Genomic DNA, 16,324 nt, shown 5'->3' with positions numbered 1-16,324 from the left:
GGCTGGACTCGAACAAATAGGGCCAAATATCTTTGTGGACCACTAGGAATTAGATAGGCAAATATGGCCAATTCCGGTCAGAATCGGCTGTCCCTATCAATTTTATGTTTGGTGCATACAAATGTGATTTGGAATCTCATGCAAATGAGAGAATGAATCTCGTTTGCACAGCTAACCAAACATCTGACTTGAAATCTCATGCAAATGTGATTGAATCTTATGTATTTCCATATCACAGTGAAATATGTGATTTGAAAATTTTGACTTCATATCACATTTGGGGTATGTTTGGTTGTATCTCATGTCATTTGGAATCACATGAGTTGAAATGAGGTATGTTTGGTTTCATTCAAATGTGATTTGTAATCTCATGCAAATTATAGAATGAATCTCATTTGTAGGGCTAACCAAACATGTGATCTGAAATCTCATACAAATGACAATGAATCTCATTTGCAGAGCAAACCAATTTGTGATTTGGAATCTCATGCAAATGAGAAACTGAAAGTGATTTGGGATATGTTTGGTTGCATTCAAATGTGATTTGGAATCTCATACAAATGAGAGAATGGATCTTATTTTCAAAGCTAACCAAACATGTGATTTGAAATCTCATGCAAATGAGACAGTGAATCTCATTTGCACAGCCAACAAAACATGTGATTTGGAATCTCAAGCAAATGAGAAATGAATTGTGTTTTGAAATCACATTTGAAGTGAATCACATGTGAAATGTGATTCCAAATCACATGGTCAAATATGTGATTTGAAATCATGACTTCAAATCACATTTGATTCCATCTCATGTGGTTACAAATCACATGAGATGCACCCAAACATACCCTTGAAATCACATTTGAAGTGTCTGATAAGATTTTAAATCATGTGATTCCAAGTCGCATGAGATGCAACCAAACATACCCCAAATGTGATTTGAAGTCATATGATTTCAAATTACATATTCAACCCCGTGCTTTGGAATCACATGAGATTCACTTAAATATGATTACAAATCACATGAGATGCAACCAAACATATTTTTTCCCCTTGAAAATCAAGTATCTTGATTGTTTTCAGTGATCCAATAGCTTAGGGGTTCATATCCTATTCAAAATTCAAGAACCCTATTATGGCATCTGAGTTGGAACTAGACCTGCAAAAATCAGATTCAGTGTGGGGGACTAACATGATCTAACCAATGTTGTCAATATTGGTTCCTGAAATCAATTCAGGGAATTGACTGATTTAGACTCGAACTGAATTGAGCTGTATCGATCATTTTTAACTTTTTAATAAAAAATGAAATATTAAAATATTAAAATAAGGACTGATTCAACCCCAGATTCAAGATGAATCGGAATTGAATGGTCCGATTCTATAAGGAGGTCGAATCCGGCCCCCTTGAAGAATCAGTTTGGGCTTATTCATGCCTATTCGATGCGAATCAGCCAATTGATACTGACAACATTGGATCTAACCGCATACCTCACCCATTTCTCTCCCTAGAATTACCTTATTTTTTTCGATGGGCAAGCTGGGGTTGAGCACACCCATACCAGTACTACAACAAGCTACTTACCCTCGGGTGAAAGTCGTGATGTCCCAGCACTTGGTTATGCTCACAAGTCACTTGAACTAGATGAGAGGAGTCCTCATGGATATCCTTATAATTTCTCTTTTATGCAAAAACACAAGCATATTTGAACAGTTATAAATTACTTCAAATTTGAAAAGAATAAAATTTAGGCTCTAAAACTACGGAGCGAACTCAAGCTGACTCATCCACAAAATATAATACACCATCTCAAAGCCGTAACCAATAGGATTTGTACTTCTTATTGCTTATAAGCCAATCACCTCAACCATCTATGTTCTAGAACACCCGCTCGGGTCTCCTGAGTGGCAGCGGGCCTTGGGAGAAGGTGCTAACCCCTTCGACCCAGGTTCGACTCCCACCAGGTGGGAAGGTGCCTTTAACTGGTGGGCTCTCTAAGGGCTTTGGTGTTGGTGACCCTATCCGGGGTTTACAAGCCAAACACAAGCTGAGGTAAAGTGTCACATTTAGTTTCCCAGCCCTAGCCCAACAGCATTGAGGAATGAGCATAGGTCTTGCCTTTCATTGACCATTATTATTATTAGGAGGCAACTTGGTCAATCTTAATTCATCTAGCCAGAATAGCATGCATATAAACCTCATCACTCAATTGTACAATAAGGAAAAGAAGAATGTCAGTTAACAGTATGAAAAAAGCAGCTGTACACAACCACTGAGTTCTTCCACTTATTAGTGAGGTTCACATTGCTTTTGAGAAGTATAACCAAAATCTCAGGAAAATTGAAAATAAAAAAGAATTACCGAATTGGTTGACAGAAAATTTAAGCTGCAATGGCAGAGGGAAAAATTGTGAATGAAGAACCAAACACCACAGATCCCGGGTTCTCCTTTTAAGCATCACCCTGTAAATTTCAACCCATATGCTGAGCATACTGCGGTGTCCAACATTAAGCATGATCATGCCCAAGCAAACTAGGGTCTCTGCATGCTTAGCGCTTGCAACTCTCATAACAGTGGCCCATGATCACGGTGAAGATGAATGAAGCTATCCATGGATGTTGCACTGTTGCAAGTAGGGATGATCATAGTTTAGAAACTTGGACCAGTACCCTCTATACTTGGGTATGCTGATCTCAAGCCATGGTTTCAAGTTTCCATCATAGTGAATCACGGCTGCATGTTCAATCTCTTCTCTACTCTTGCTTGAATCATAGCCAAGGCCAAGCACATGCCACCTCTGATCTAGCACTGCAGTCAAATTATAGAAGGTGACAAGTCCTAGAGGCAAGCTTCCCAGCTTCCATAACTGTCTTCTCTGACCCTGCAACATTGAAGCATGGTTAAAAGAGAGCTATGTTACATAGGTGCAGGTATGGATGCGGGTGCGAAGGGTGTGACACATTTTTAAAAAACTTGGGTGCAGAGGTACTGATATATAAATATAGTTATTTATTTATTTACATATGTATGTATGTATTTGTGGGGGTATGTATATGTGTGGGAGGATGTATATATTTATTTATCTTTGTGTGAAGCAGGACTTGGTTAGGGTTAACAGAGTCTAAATTCGAACAGAAATGAACTCCAGGATGATTGACTGCATCTAATACTACAAAAGTCGTGTCCAAGTGTTGCACCCGCACTGGGTGCATTGCACTTTTGGAAGTGTCCATGTTACATAGAAAGAGAGACAGAAACAAAGAAAAAAAGAAAGAAAACCAACATATCCATTGTCGTTCACAAACACTGCCATTATGAAAAGGATTGGAAGAAAGAAAACCAACATATCCATTGTCATGAACTTGCAGTTAGGCTCTCAGCAGTTCCCATGTGGAGGAACATTAACTCCCCACAACAATTCAAGTTTCCCCGATGCAATGTAGGGTTGAGAGCAGGTCAGATACCTGAGCAGATATGGACCAATGGATAGAGTCAGTTTGCACAAATTGAGCTCCATTTTTTCTGATCCTGACTAACATCTGCACCAGAGTAATTCGTGTTATCAAGATCAGACTCGGTCCTTATCATTTTTCCTTTTAAAAAGATTTTACCCACTTCAGACCCAATCTTGTTGGGTTAAGTAATATACCATGCAAATGTCCAACTAGATCTGAGTCAGCGTTTTAGATCCAGGTCCTGAGCTGCTAAGAGTATGAACCAGATACTGATCAAGCAATGGTCCATATCACATCCAACCCAGTTTCATCCATTTGCATTGGACAATGAACCTGACGGCTCCTACATGCATCAGTTCAAGAAAAGGTCACCTGCTCTCATGACCAGACATAAGAATCAAATAGCTCAAGATACGCCTTTCTTACCAATTCTTGCCATTTATGATACACTGCTGTCAAGTTATGATGTCTCCACTCCAGCAGGTCAAAGATGTTCATACCAAATGCCCATGAACATGCATTGGCATTGAATGCGCTCACCAGCAATGGATCGGAGAAGTTGAGGAACATGTCAAACTGGCGCGGTGATTCACTATCACCACATGTTTCCACAACTCCAATTACTTTCCCATGCATGTCAAAGCTCCATAGACTGCTCAAATCTCTCTGCACTACCACATCATGGTCGAGGAGAATGATCCTCTCTAGTTTTGGAAATAAGTCCGGTAAGAAAAAAGGAAGGTGGTTCAGTGGAGCTGCATATTTTGGGTTCCTGTTCCTGTAAACCAAGGAGCTCGAGTGCTCCGCTTCCAGGCGTTGAAACAGAGAACGGGCACTAGTTGGCAGCCAATTGAGATCATCCATGCTCAAAACATCGATAGTTCCCTGGCCTGGTGGATTTGCATGGAACCACACCACCATGGCTGGATAGTTCAGTGCATCAGTCACCACATGGAAGACTATCTTTTCTGGATTCTGAAATAGCTAATTATCCAATATTAGCACTGATTAAAATATTTTTGAAGATGCACAATGCAACTTGTTTACCATTAATCAGTTAGAGAATTGTGTGCATTGTGTCATGCATATAATCTGGTGCCCTATGCAAACAAACTGTAATGATTTCATTGCTCAATGTCATTACCGTTGAAGTGGAGATGGTGGAATTGACAACCACTGCACAAGCAAGAATGTTGTCTGAGAACACAGCATAGTGATAAAGATCTGGCAGATACAATTTCTGTTTGTTGGGAAACTTCTGCTCATCAGGATGCAACGCAAAATAGATGGTTGTAAGCTGCATTGACAGGCAGTGAAGCCCCTTAGGGAAAGTGCCAGCTGCAAGCTTAGTGAGATATGAAGTATGTTTCATATGTGCATGGAGTTGTTCTTCACTGTTATATGCCATGGCTCGGAGCCTAGTTGCCATAGTTGGGCAGTCATGATACATTTCACCAGCTTTTAATAAGGTAGAATCCATGGCTCTCATGCGCTTTGTTGCACTGTTGAATTCCAATATGTAGCAAGATACAATTAGTTTCCTTATTTCAACTTTTTTAACTGAGATAAATGTGATCATGTGTGGCAACAGTAGATATTGTATCATTACCTCCTGGGGAGATCTGAATCCTTTGTAGCTGCACCGACTACCCTTTCAACCTCTCGTATCCGCAATCTTAATTCTGTAGCCAAATGAGAGTTACTACCTGGTGGAGAAAAGTTCAAGTATGCCTTGGCTCTGATAAGCTGGTCTTTCATCAATCTCACTTTCTCATCAGTTGGTTGCCTGGAAACAGGGCCTTGTCTTCTGGTTTCAAGGTGCCAGTTAGACTGATTCTGCAAATAAAAAGAAATATTTAATATAACCAAATGTAGCTCACGAACTATAATATGCAATTAGAAATGATGAGACTGTTAAGGATATCTTATGTTTGTATTATCAGGGGCAGTTGTCATGAATGAGAAAAGATAATGTCACCAAGTGACTAAGAGATGCACAAGCATACAAGCAATGAGCCACTAATGGGCAAAAATACAATAAGCCACAAAGTGGCAATGGACAAACACAAAATGAGAGAAAGAAAGCTAAAAAATATAAGAACTATTATTGAAAAAAGCTTAAACAAGCTTAAGAATTACATGGGGCAAAGCCCCTTATTTATACACAAAAGGGACCCAAGGAGGGGCTCCCATAGAGTCGTTGGAGCCCCTCCAACGGTCATATTTATGACTGTTGGAGGGGTCCAACGTCTCTATAGTGGACCCTTAAAAAAAGGAAAAAGAAAAAGAAGAAAAGCATATCCCTAATGGATATGTGTGTTATATGTGAAAATACTATTTTACCCCTAGTGGGTATTATATATATATATATATATATATAGAGAGAGAGAGAGAGAGAGAGAGAGAGAGAGAGAAAGAGAGAGAGAGAGAGACATATATATAAAATATATATGTATATGTGCCTCTCTCTCTCTATATATATATGTATGTAATAACAATATATTTTAACAATCCCCTTCAAACACAGTGAGATCACTGAGAGTTTGCTGAGGAGAAAGTAGAAACGAGGCAATGGCAATGCTTTGCTTAAGAAGTTCGTTAGTTGATACTTTGAAGTGACATAGGGTAGTTGAATGGTATCCCGTAAGAATTCATCTCGAACATAGTAACAATCCATCTCTATATGCTTTGTTCGTTTATGAAAGGTGTGGTTGCTAGCAATGTAAATAGCACTCTTGTAGTCGCAACACAGCTTCAAAGGAGTAGAGAAAGTAATACTCATATCTTTGAGCAAACTTCTCAACCAAACAAGTTAAGTAGTAGTGTGTTAAAATATGTTGTACATATATATATTTATATATATAGATCACGACACATACACATATATATATATTAATTATATATATGTCTATGTGTCTATCTACATATATAAATATATATATATTTATATCTTTTGTATATAGACCCATATAGGGGTAAAACAGTCTTTTTACTTCTTATCGCATATTGTATTTTTTCTCCTTTTCTTTTATTTCCTTTTTTTCTTTCTTTTTTATTTTCTTTATTCTTTTCCTTTTCCTCCTTGGAATGGGCCCCACCTAGGGGGACGTTGGAGCATCCAACGGTCATATTTATGACCGTTGGAAGGGCTCCAACGTCCCTCTAGGAGCCCTTCCAAGGCCTCCTCTTTTGTCTATAAATAAAGGGGTTTCTCCCCATTGTAAAGCATACTTCTTTGAAGCCTTTTGAGTGGAATATATATTTTTCCTCTTCTTTTGGGTGCCTTACCACTTTAAGTGGTTGTGTTGTTCTTTTGCCCATTAGTGGCTATTTGTGTATGTACGTGCTCTCTTGTTTTGCTCTTGGAGACTTCATCCGGCACTTCATTACATGGTATCAAAGCCTTGGTTGATAAAGCTTCATCGGATCTTCTTTTGACAAGTAATATCCTTCTCTTTCGTGCATTTATATTCCTCTTCTACAAATGGCCAACAAGGATGCAAAAATCGACCTCTCATTCAAATTGGATGGGACCAATTATCGCATGTGGGCGGCCGCCATGGAAAACAATCTCAAAGGTAAAAAACTTTGGGGTTATGTATGTGGAACCATTCCGGAACCACAATTGAAGTTGACTAAGTTTGAAGGTAATGAGGAAAAAGCTTTGAACGAAGAGGAAAAAGAGAAGGCTATTCTTGATTACTCTTCTAAATTAGAAGATTGGGAAAGTGAGCATGCTAAAATTTTAGCATGGTTCATGAACAATGTTGAATTAAAGATTTGTGCAAATCTCGCCAAATTCAAGAAGGCTAATGAAGCTTGGTTCTTTATGAAAGGCATGTACACTCAAAGAGACCTTGCTAGGCATTTCTTCCTACAAGAAAAAGTAAGAGCTACTAAACAAGGTGATATGAGTATTAGGGACTACTATAGTGCCCTATCCTCTTTATGGGATGAACTTGTCCTTCTCGAACCCTAATGGGAGGGTAGTGCTATTGCTATGAGGCAAGAGCAAATGGAAAAAGAAAGATTTTTCCAATTTATTCATGGGCTTCGCCCCGAATTTGAGCAACTTAGAGGATCCCTTCTCCATAGGGCCTCTACTCCTCTAAGTGATATTTTGGCCGACTTATGTCAAGAAGAGACTCGTTTGGCATTAAAACGAGATGTTGATGAAGTTCATGCCGTATCTAGACCCGGCAACAATGTAAGGCCATACAAACCACCTCATTTCTTCAAAAATAATGGTGGTGGAGGAAGGAAAATCATTTGCCATAATTGTAATGAACCGGGCCATATTCGTCCGGATTGCCCAAGATTTAAAAAGAAGGTGGCCTCCGTTGGTGAAGCTCCTCCAAATGAAGACTCAAAGAAAGATGGTGACATAAAAGAGTCTCTTGCTCATCTTACCGAAACTCTTCAACAATTCATGAAGATGAGCTCCTCTCAGTTTTCTTCTACACCATCCACTTCCGGCGCCGCTATCTCCTCCTTCCCAGGTATGACCTCTTGGATTCTTGATTCGGGTGCCTCCTTTCATATGACTCCGAATGCATCACTCTTATCAAAAACAAGTCTCAACAAATTTAAATCTTTTGTCTCCACTGCCGATGGAACATCCTTGGATGTTGAAGGCATTGGGAATCTTGAGAAAACTTATAATGAAAACAAAGAATTTTTTGTTCCCAAAATTCGAATTATTCCAAAACTTAATTTAAATCTATTTTCCGTTTCCCAAATTACCGATTTTGAATGTAATGTCACTTTTTCACCTACCCATTGCTATGTGCAGGATCTCCGGTCCGGGAAGCGGATTGGGCAAGGCCATAGAAGAGGGGATCTTTATTATATGGATTTTTTGTCATTGCCAACCAAATCATTTTGTAATCATGTTCAATCCAAAGATATTGAGACTTGGCATAAAAGACTTGGACATCCTAGTGTTTCTAAATTGTATCTCTTTCCTTTTTTGGAAAAATTTTGTAATACAAATACATTCACATGCAATGATTGTATCCTTGGAAAAATTCATTCGCTTCCGTATTCTCATAGTAATTTTGTGTCAAAAAGACCTTTTGAACTTGTGCATTCCGATGTATGGGGACCGGCACCCGTTCTGTCCAAGGGAGGCTACTCTTACTATGTTAGTTTTGTTGATGACTTTACTAGATATACATGGGTATACATTATTAAAAATAAATCCGATGTCTTTAATAATTTTAAAGAATTTCATATTCTTATTCAAAACCAATTTCAAAACAATATAGCTATATTTAGATCCGACTCTGGAGGAGAATACATGTCTAAAGATTTTCAAACTTATTTCAAAACAAATGGAATTTTACATCAACGATCTTGTCCTAAAACCCCACAACAAAATGGTCTTGCGGAAAGAAAACATAGACATTTAATTGAAACTACAAGAACACTTCTTGTTTCTAAAAATGTTCCTAAAAACTTTTGGGCCGAAGCTCTTCTTACCGCAACATATTTAATCAATCGTATGCCCTCTGCTTCTTTAAAAAATGTATCACCTTTTGAAAAATTATTCAAAATTACTCCAGATTTTAATAGATTAAGGATATTTGGATGTAAATGTTTTGTGCTTATTCAAGGACAAGATAAACTATCACCTAAAGCTATTGAATGTGCATTCATTGGATATGGTGAAAATAAAAAAGGTTATAGATGCTATGACACTCGAAATAATAAACTCTATATATCAAGAAATGTAAATTTTCTTGAAGAACAAAATGGATTTGATGTTCACACATCTAGAGAAAACCTTGACTATTCCTTCCTATTTGATCTTGCTCCTAGAATTGAAACACCAGATGCAAGTACTTGCGATAATACTTGTGATGGCATCTCCCATCATAATGATATACTTTAGCATGGTAATGATTCTCAAGTTGAGAATCTTAATGAAATGAATGTATATACCCGGCGGTCAGGAATTGAACATCAACCTGCTCTTGAAAGATATTCTCAAGATCTCTCATTAGAAGAACCTATTAATGCACCTAGGAGATCTTCTCGTAATAGTAGACCTCCACAAAAATTTGTATCTTATGAATCTTTCTCACCTAATTATAGGGCTTGTCTCATGTTAATTCATTCATATCATGAACCTACTTCCTTTAAAGAAGCTAAAGATCATCCACATTGGATTGAAGCAATGAAAGTTGAATTAGAGGCTCTTAACAAAGCTCAAACTTGGAGTATTATTCCCCAACCATCAGGAAAAAAGGCAATTGGGTGTAGATGGGTATATAAAGTTAAAACCAAGTGTGATGGATCTCTTGAGAGATACAAGGCTCGTTTGGTTGCAAAAGGCTATGCCCAAGAATATGGAATTGATTATGAGGAAACCTTTGCTCCCGTAGCTAGGATGACTAGTGTGAGAACTTTAATTGCCTTAGCCTCCATTAAACAATGGCCTATATATCAACTTGACGTTAAAAACACTTTTTTAAATGGAAATTTATATGAAGAAGTGCTTATGGATCCTCCGCCAGGTCTTGAAATTGGTAAAGGAAATATTCTAAAGTTAAATAAAGCTCTCTATGGTCTTAAACAAGCACCTAAAGCTTGGTATGATCTTTTTAGCAAAGTAGTTCTTGATAATGGTTTCTCCTCATGTTATACTGATACTGCTTTGTTTGTTAAAAAGTCTAATGATCACATTACAATTCTGTTATTATATGTTGATGACATGATTATCACAGGTAATGATAAGAGAGGTATTAACCTTATTAAGAATATTCTCAAAGAAAATTTTGATATGTCTGATCTTGGTTATCTAAGATATTTTTTAGGTATTGAAGTTGCATACTCTCCCAAAGGGTATGTCCTCTCTCAGATGAAGCTTGCCTCCGACATTATTGACAGATCTGGACTGACTGATGACAAGAAGGTGGAGACGCCAGAAATAATCAATGCCAAGATGAGAGCTAGTGATGGCACTCCTTTAGCTGATCCCACACCTTATCGTCAATTGATTGGGTCGCTCACATACTTATCCATCACTAGGCCCGATATTTCTCATGCAGTTCATAGTGCAAGTCAATTTCAGACTGCTCCCTCCACCATTCACATGGCTGCTGTCATGAGAATTATCAGATATCTGAAAGGCACCATAACAAAAGGATTATTCTTACCCTCTTCTTCACCTCTTACTTTACTTGCTTATACTGACTCTGATTGGGGTGGTAACCCCGATGATCGTATTTCTACCACAGGGTATTGTGTGTTTCTTGGAGAGTCACTTATCTCTTGGAGGTGTAAGAAGCAACAGAAAGTTTCACTCTCTTCTACTGAAGCAGAGTGTCGTGCGATGACCACTACCACCACGGAGATCGTATGGTTAAGAAGTTTGCTTAAAGATATGGGAGTCTCATTCTCAACTCCCTCAAAGCTGTGCTGCGACAACAAGAGCTCTATCTACATTGCCAGCAATCACACCTTTCATGAAAGAACAAAGCATATTGAGATGGATTGCCATTATGTTCGTGATGAGTTCCTACGAGGCACCATTCAATTGCCTTATGTTCCAACCGAGTACCAGTTGGCGGACTTCTTCACCAAAGCTTTGCCATCGCCTCGTTTCTTCTTTCTCCTTAGCAAACTCTCGGTGATCTCACCGTGTTTGGGGGGGGTGTTAAAATATGTTGTACATATATATATTTATATATATAGATAACGACACATACACATATATATATTAATTATATATATGTCTATGTGTCTATCTACATATATAAATATATATATATATATATATTTATATCTTTTGTATATAGACCCATATAGGGGTAAAACAGTCTTTTTACTTCTTATCGCATATTGTATTTTTTCTCCTTTTCTTTTATTTCCTTTTTTTCTTTCTTTTTTATTTTCTTTATTCTTTTCCTTTTCCTCCTTGGAATGGGCCCCACCTAGGGGGACGTTGGAGCATCCAACGGTCATATTTATGACCGTTGGAAGGGCTCCAACGTCCCTCTAGGAGCCCTTCCAAGGCCTCCTCTTTTGTCTATAAATAAAGGGGTTTCTCCCCATTGTAAAGCATGCTTCTTTGAAGCCTTTTGAGTGGAATATATATTTTTCCTCTTCTTTTGGGTGCCTTACCACTTTAAGTGGTTGTGTTGTTCTTTTGCCCATTAGTGGCTATTTGTGTATGTGCGTGCTCTCTTGTTTTGCTCTTGGAGACTTCATCCGGCACTTCATTACATAGTGATGGTCATCACTCGGTATTCAACCTTTGTGAAAGAAAGGAACACTTTTTGTTGTTTCTTACGTCTTCAAAAGATTAATGGTTCTCTAAGAAAAACACAATAACCTATTGTAGAAATATGATCATTGGGGTTACCCCCAAATCAGAGTCAGTATAAGCAATTAAATTAGGAGATAAAGAGGAAGATAATAATAGCCCTTTTGTTATGATTTTCTTTAAATATCTGGTAATTCTCATGACAGCCGCCATGTGAATCGAAATAGGAGTAGTCTGAAATTGGCTTGCACTGTGAATAACATGAAAAATATCTGGCCTAGTAATAGACAAATATGTTAGTGATCCAATTAGCTGACGATAAAGAGTAAGATCTTCTAAAGGAGTTTCATTATTGACTCTCATCTTGGCGTTGATTATTTTGAGAATTTTTAGTTTCTTTTCGCCAGTTAATTCAGACCAAGCAATAATGTCTGATGCAAGCTTCATCTGAGTTAGAACATATCTCCAAGGGGAATATGCAACTTCGATTCCAAAAAAATACCTTAAAAACCCAAGGTCAGATATATCAAAATCATTTTTGAGAATATTTTTAATAAGCTCAATTCCCTTTTTATCATTACCAGTGATGATCATGTCATCGACATATAATAAAATGATAGTTATGTGATCTCTTGCAGACTTAACAAATAAAACAATATCAGTATAACAAAAGGTAAAACCATTAACAAGAACAACTTTACTAAAAAGATCATACCAAGCTTTTGGAACTTATTTGAGACTATAAAGGGCTTTGTTAAGTTTGAAATTTTTTTCTTTACCAATCTCAAGACCTGACGGAGGATCCATAAATACTTCTTCACAAAGATTCTCATTTAAAAATGCATTTTTAACATCTAGTTGATAGATAGACCATTGTTTAATAGTTGCTAAAGCTATTAAGGTTCTAACACTAGTCATCCTAGCAACTGGAGCAAAGGTTTCCTCATAATCGATTCCATATTCTCGAACGCATCCTTTAGCAAGATACCTAACTTTGTATCTTTTTAATGTCCCATCGCTCTTGGTTTTGACCTTATAAACCCATCTACATTCAATAGCTTTTTTGTTTAATGGTTGACTTACGATGGTTCAAGTGTTGACTTTGTTAAGGGCTTCTAGTTCAAGTCGCATAGCATCAACCCAATGAGGATGTTGCTTAGCCTCTTTAAAATTAGAAGGCTCATGATAGGAATGTATCATCATTACACAATTTCTATGATTCAGAAAAAAAGAATCATATGACACAAACTTTTGAGGAAGTTTATTATTCCTAGAAGATCGCCTAGGTTGGGTTTCTTAAACTTGTTCTTCTAAGGAGATGTTTTGAGAGTATATATCGAAAGCACTTTGATATTCATTGCCCTTATGCCGAGTATACACATGTATATCATTAGGATTCTCATTGTGAGAATCAACAATATGATATGACAAATCAACATTTTGATGTGAATTGTCATTACAAGTATGATCACAAATTAAATCACTTTTAGACTTATTTCTAGGTATTAAGTCAAATAGAAAAGAATAGTCAATCTCTTTTTCAGATTTTTGAATTTCAAAACCATTTTGTTCTTCAAGAAAGGTCATATTTCTTGAGACATAAAGTTTGTTGTTTTGAATTTTTTATTTTCACGATAGTCAATAAAAGCACATTCAAGAGCTTTTGGTGATAGTTTATCTTGTCCTTGAAAAAGAATAAAGCACTTACAACAAAAAACTCTCAATCTTTTAAAATACTGAGATATTTTGAATAATTTCTCAAAAGAAGAGACATTTTTTAAAGAAGAGGAAGGCATTCGATTTATGAGATAAGTTATGGTAAGAGTGACTTCAGCCCAAAAGTTCTTTGGAACATTTTTAGAAATAAGAAGAGTCCTTGTAGTTTCAATGAGATGCCTATGTTTCCTCTCGGCAAGACTATTTTGTTGGAGAGTTTTTGGACAAGATCTTTGATGTATAATGCCGTTTAGTTTAAGATAGTTTTAAAATTCTTTTGACATGTATTTTTCTTCGGAATCAGATCTAAAAATGGCTGTTGTTTTGAAATTGATTTTGAATGAGAACATGAAATTCTTTAAAATTGGAAAAGACATCGGATTTGTTTTTGATAATATAAACCCATGCGTATCTAGTAAAATCATCAATAAAGACAACATAATAGAAATAACCTCCTTTAGAGATAACGGGTGCCGGTCCCCATGCATCCGAATGCACTAGTTCAAATGATCTTTTGAAACTAAAATTGCTATGTGGATACAGAAGCGAATGCATTTTCCTGAGGATACAATCATTGCAAGTAAATATTTTTTCATTACAATTTTTTTTCAAAAATGAAAAAAAATACAACTTGGAAATACTAGGGTGATCAAGCCTTTTGTGCCAAGTCTCAAGATCATTAGATTGAACATGATTACAAAAAGATTTGGATGACAAAAACAAAAAATTCATGTAATATAGGTCTCCTCTTCTATGGCCTTGCCCAATCCGCTTCTCGGACCGAAGATCCTACACATAGTAATTGGTTGGTGAAAAAGACACACTGCATCCAAAATTGATGATTTGAGAGATCGAAAAAAGATTTAAATTAAGTTTTGGAATGATTCTAATTTTTGAAACATGAAATTCTTTGTTGTGGTCATAATCTTTTTCAAGGTTTCCCATTCCTTCAACATCTAATAATGTTTCATCGGCCGTAGAAACGAAGAATTTAAAAGAATTGAGACTTGGTTTTGATAAAAGAGATGCATTCGGAGTCATGTGGAAAGAAGCATCCGAATCAAGAATCCAAGATGACATACCGAGAATTAATGATATTGCGGCACCGAAGGTGGAAAGTGTGGAAGAATTCATCTTCATGAATTGGGGGAGAGTTTCAGTAAGTTATGCCAATATCTCCATCTCTCTTTCATTCTTCACTTGAATTGCTTGGACACTCTCCAACGAAAGCCACATTTCTTTTGAGCTTAGGACAATCCAATCGAAGATGACCTGGTTCATTACAATGGTGATAAATAATTTTTCTTCCTCTACCATTGTTATTTTTCCAAAAATGATGAGGTTTGTATGTCATATTATTTTCTGGTCTAGATATCGCATGGACCTTATCGATATCTTTCTTAAGAGTCAAGCGAGATTTTTCTTGGCACAAATCAGATAAAATTTCACTAAGAAGGGTAAAAGCCCTATGAAGAAGGGACCCTCTTAGTTGTTCAAATTCAAGATGAAGCCCATGAATAAATTGAAAAAACCTCTCTCTCTCCATTTGCTTTTGCCTCATAGCAATAGTACTTTCTTCTCATTATGGTTCGAGAAGAGCAAATTCATCCCATAATGGGGATAGAGCACTATAGTAGTCTCTAATGCTCATGTCCCCTTGTTTGATTCCTCTTATTTTTTCTTGCAAAAAGAAATGTCTAACAAGGTCTTTTTGAGGGTACATATCTTTCATAAAGAACCAAGTTTCATTTGCTTTATTGAATTTGAAAATATTGGCACATATTTTGAGCTCCACATTATTCATGAACCATGCCAATATTTTGGCATGATCACTTTCTCAATCTTCAACTTTAGATTGATATTCTTGAATAACTTTAGCCTTCTCTTCTTCATTTAAGGCCTTTTCTTCATTTCCCTCATTTTTTGTAAGCATCAATTGTGGTTCCGGAATGGTTTCACATACATATCTCCAAAGTTTTTTTACCTTTGAGGTTGTTTTCCATGGCGGCCACCCACATTCTATAATTTGTTCCATTCAATTTGAACGAAAGATCAATCTTTGTGTTGTCGGCCATCTTGGAGGAATTTGATGAAGAGCAAAAGAATGACACTTACAAATTTACTCAAACATAAGGAAGAGTACTCCAATGATACTTTCACAACCAATGCTTTGATACCATGTCATGAAATACCAATGAGAAAAGATAATGTCACTAAGTGACTAAGAGATGCACAAGCATACAAGCAATGAGCCACTAATGGGCAAAAATACAATAAGCCATAAAGTGGCAATGGACAGACACAAAATGAGAGAAAGAGAGCTAAAAAATATGAGAACTTAAAAAAGCTTAAGAATTATATGGGGCAAAGCCCCTTATTTATACACAAAAGGGACCCAAGGAGGGGCTCCCATAGAGTCGTTGGAGCCCCTCCAACGGTCATATTTATGACTGTTGGAGGGGTCCAGCATCTCTATGGTGGACCCTTTCTATTATGATAAAAGGAAAATAAAAAAGGAAAAAGAAAAAGCAAAAAAAGAAGAAAAAGAAGAAAAGCATATCCATAATGGATATATGTGTTATATGTGAAAAGACTGTTTTACCCCTAGTGGGTATTACAATATATATATATATATATATATATATATATATATTAACAGCAGTTTGGTCAATTATCTTATGTGGGTCATTATTGAGATTGTTATTTGTTGTAAGGGGCATTTTCATACCCTCAATATATTTTAATATAAAGTTCTCTAGGGAGATTCTTCACGTTATTGCAAGGCATGTACCCCAAGACAGAGCAACTACCACAAATCTCACATGATATCAAAGCTGGGTGAGAATAAGCTCCTCATCAAACCCAGCTGCTGATAAGTATTCTTTTGTA

General features: G+C 36.8%; 1 protein-coding gene across 1 annotated transcript in view; it reads right to left on the bottom strand.

The window, feature by feature from the left end:
* Positions 1–2,600: 2,600 nt before the first annotated feature.
* LOC149830502 (putative galacturonosyltransferase 4) overlaps positions 2,601–16,324 on the bottom strand; it is a 29,076-nt gene continuing 15,352 nt past the window's right edge. Inside the window, exons 6-9 of the mRNA XM_090015473.1 lie at positions 5,060–5,286; positions 4,595–4,952; positions 3,877–4,425; positions 2,601–2,876 (exon numbers count right to left, since the gene is read on the bottom strand). Of these exons, the coding sequence (XP_089871599.1) occupies positions 2,601–2,876; positions 3,877–4,425; positions 4,595–4,952; positions 5,060–5,286 (1,410 nt within the window). The remainder of the gene's footprint in view (positions 2,877–3,876; positions 4,426–4,594; positions 4,953–5,059; positions 5,287–16,324) is intronic.

The sequence above is a fragment of the Nuphar pumila genome, chromosome 8, assembly GCF_984573655.1.
Source record: "Nuphar pumila chromosome 8, dmNupPumi1.hap1.1, whole genome shotgun sequence".
Taxonomy (NCBI): Eukaryota; Viridiplantae; Streptophyta; class Magnoliopsida; order Nymphaeales; family Nymphaeaceae; genus Nuphar; species Nuphar pumila.
Note: the sequence above shows the minus strand (reverse complement) of the source record. Positions and strands in the feature narration are given on the sequence as shown.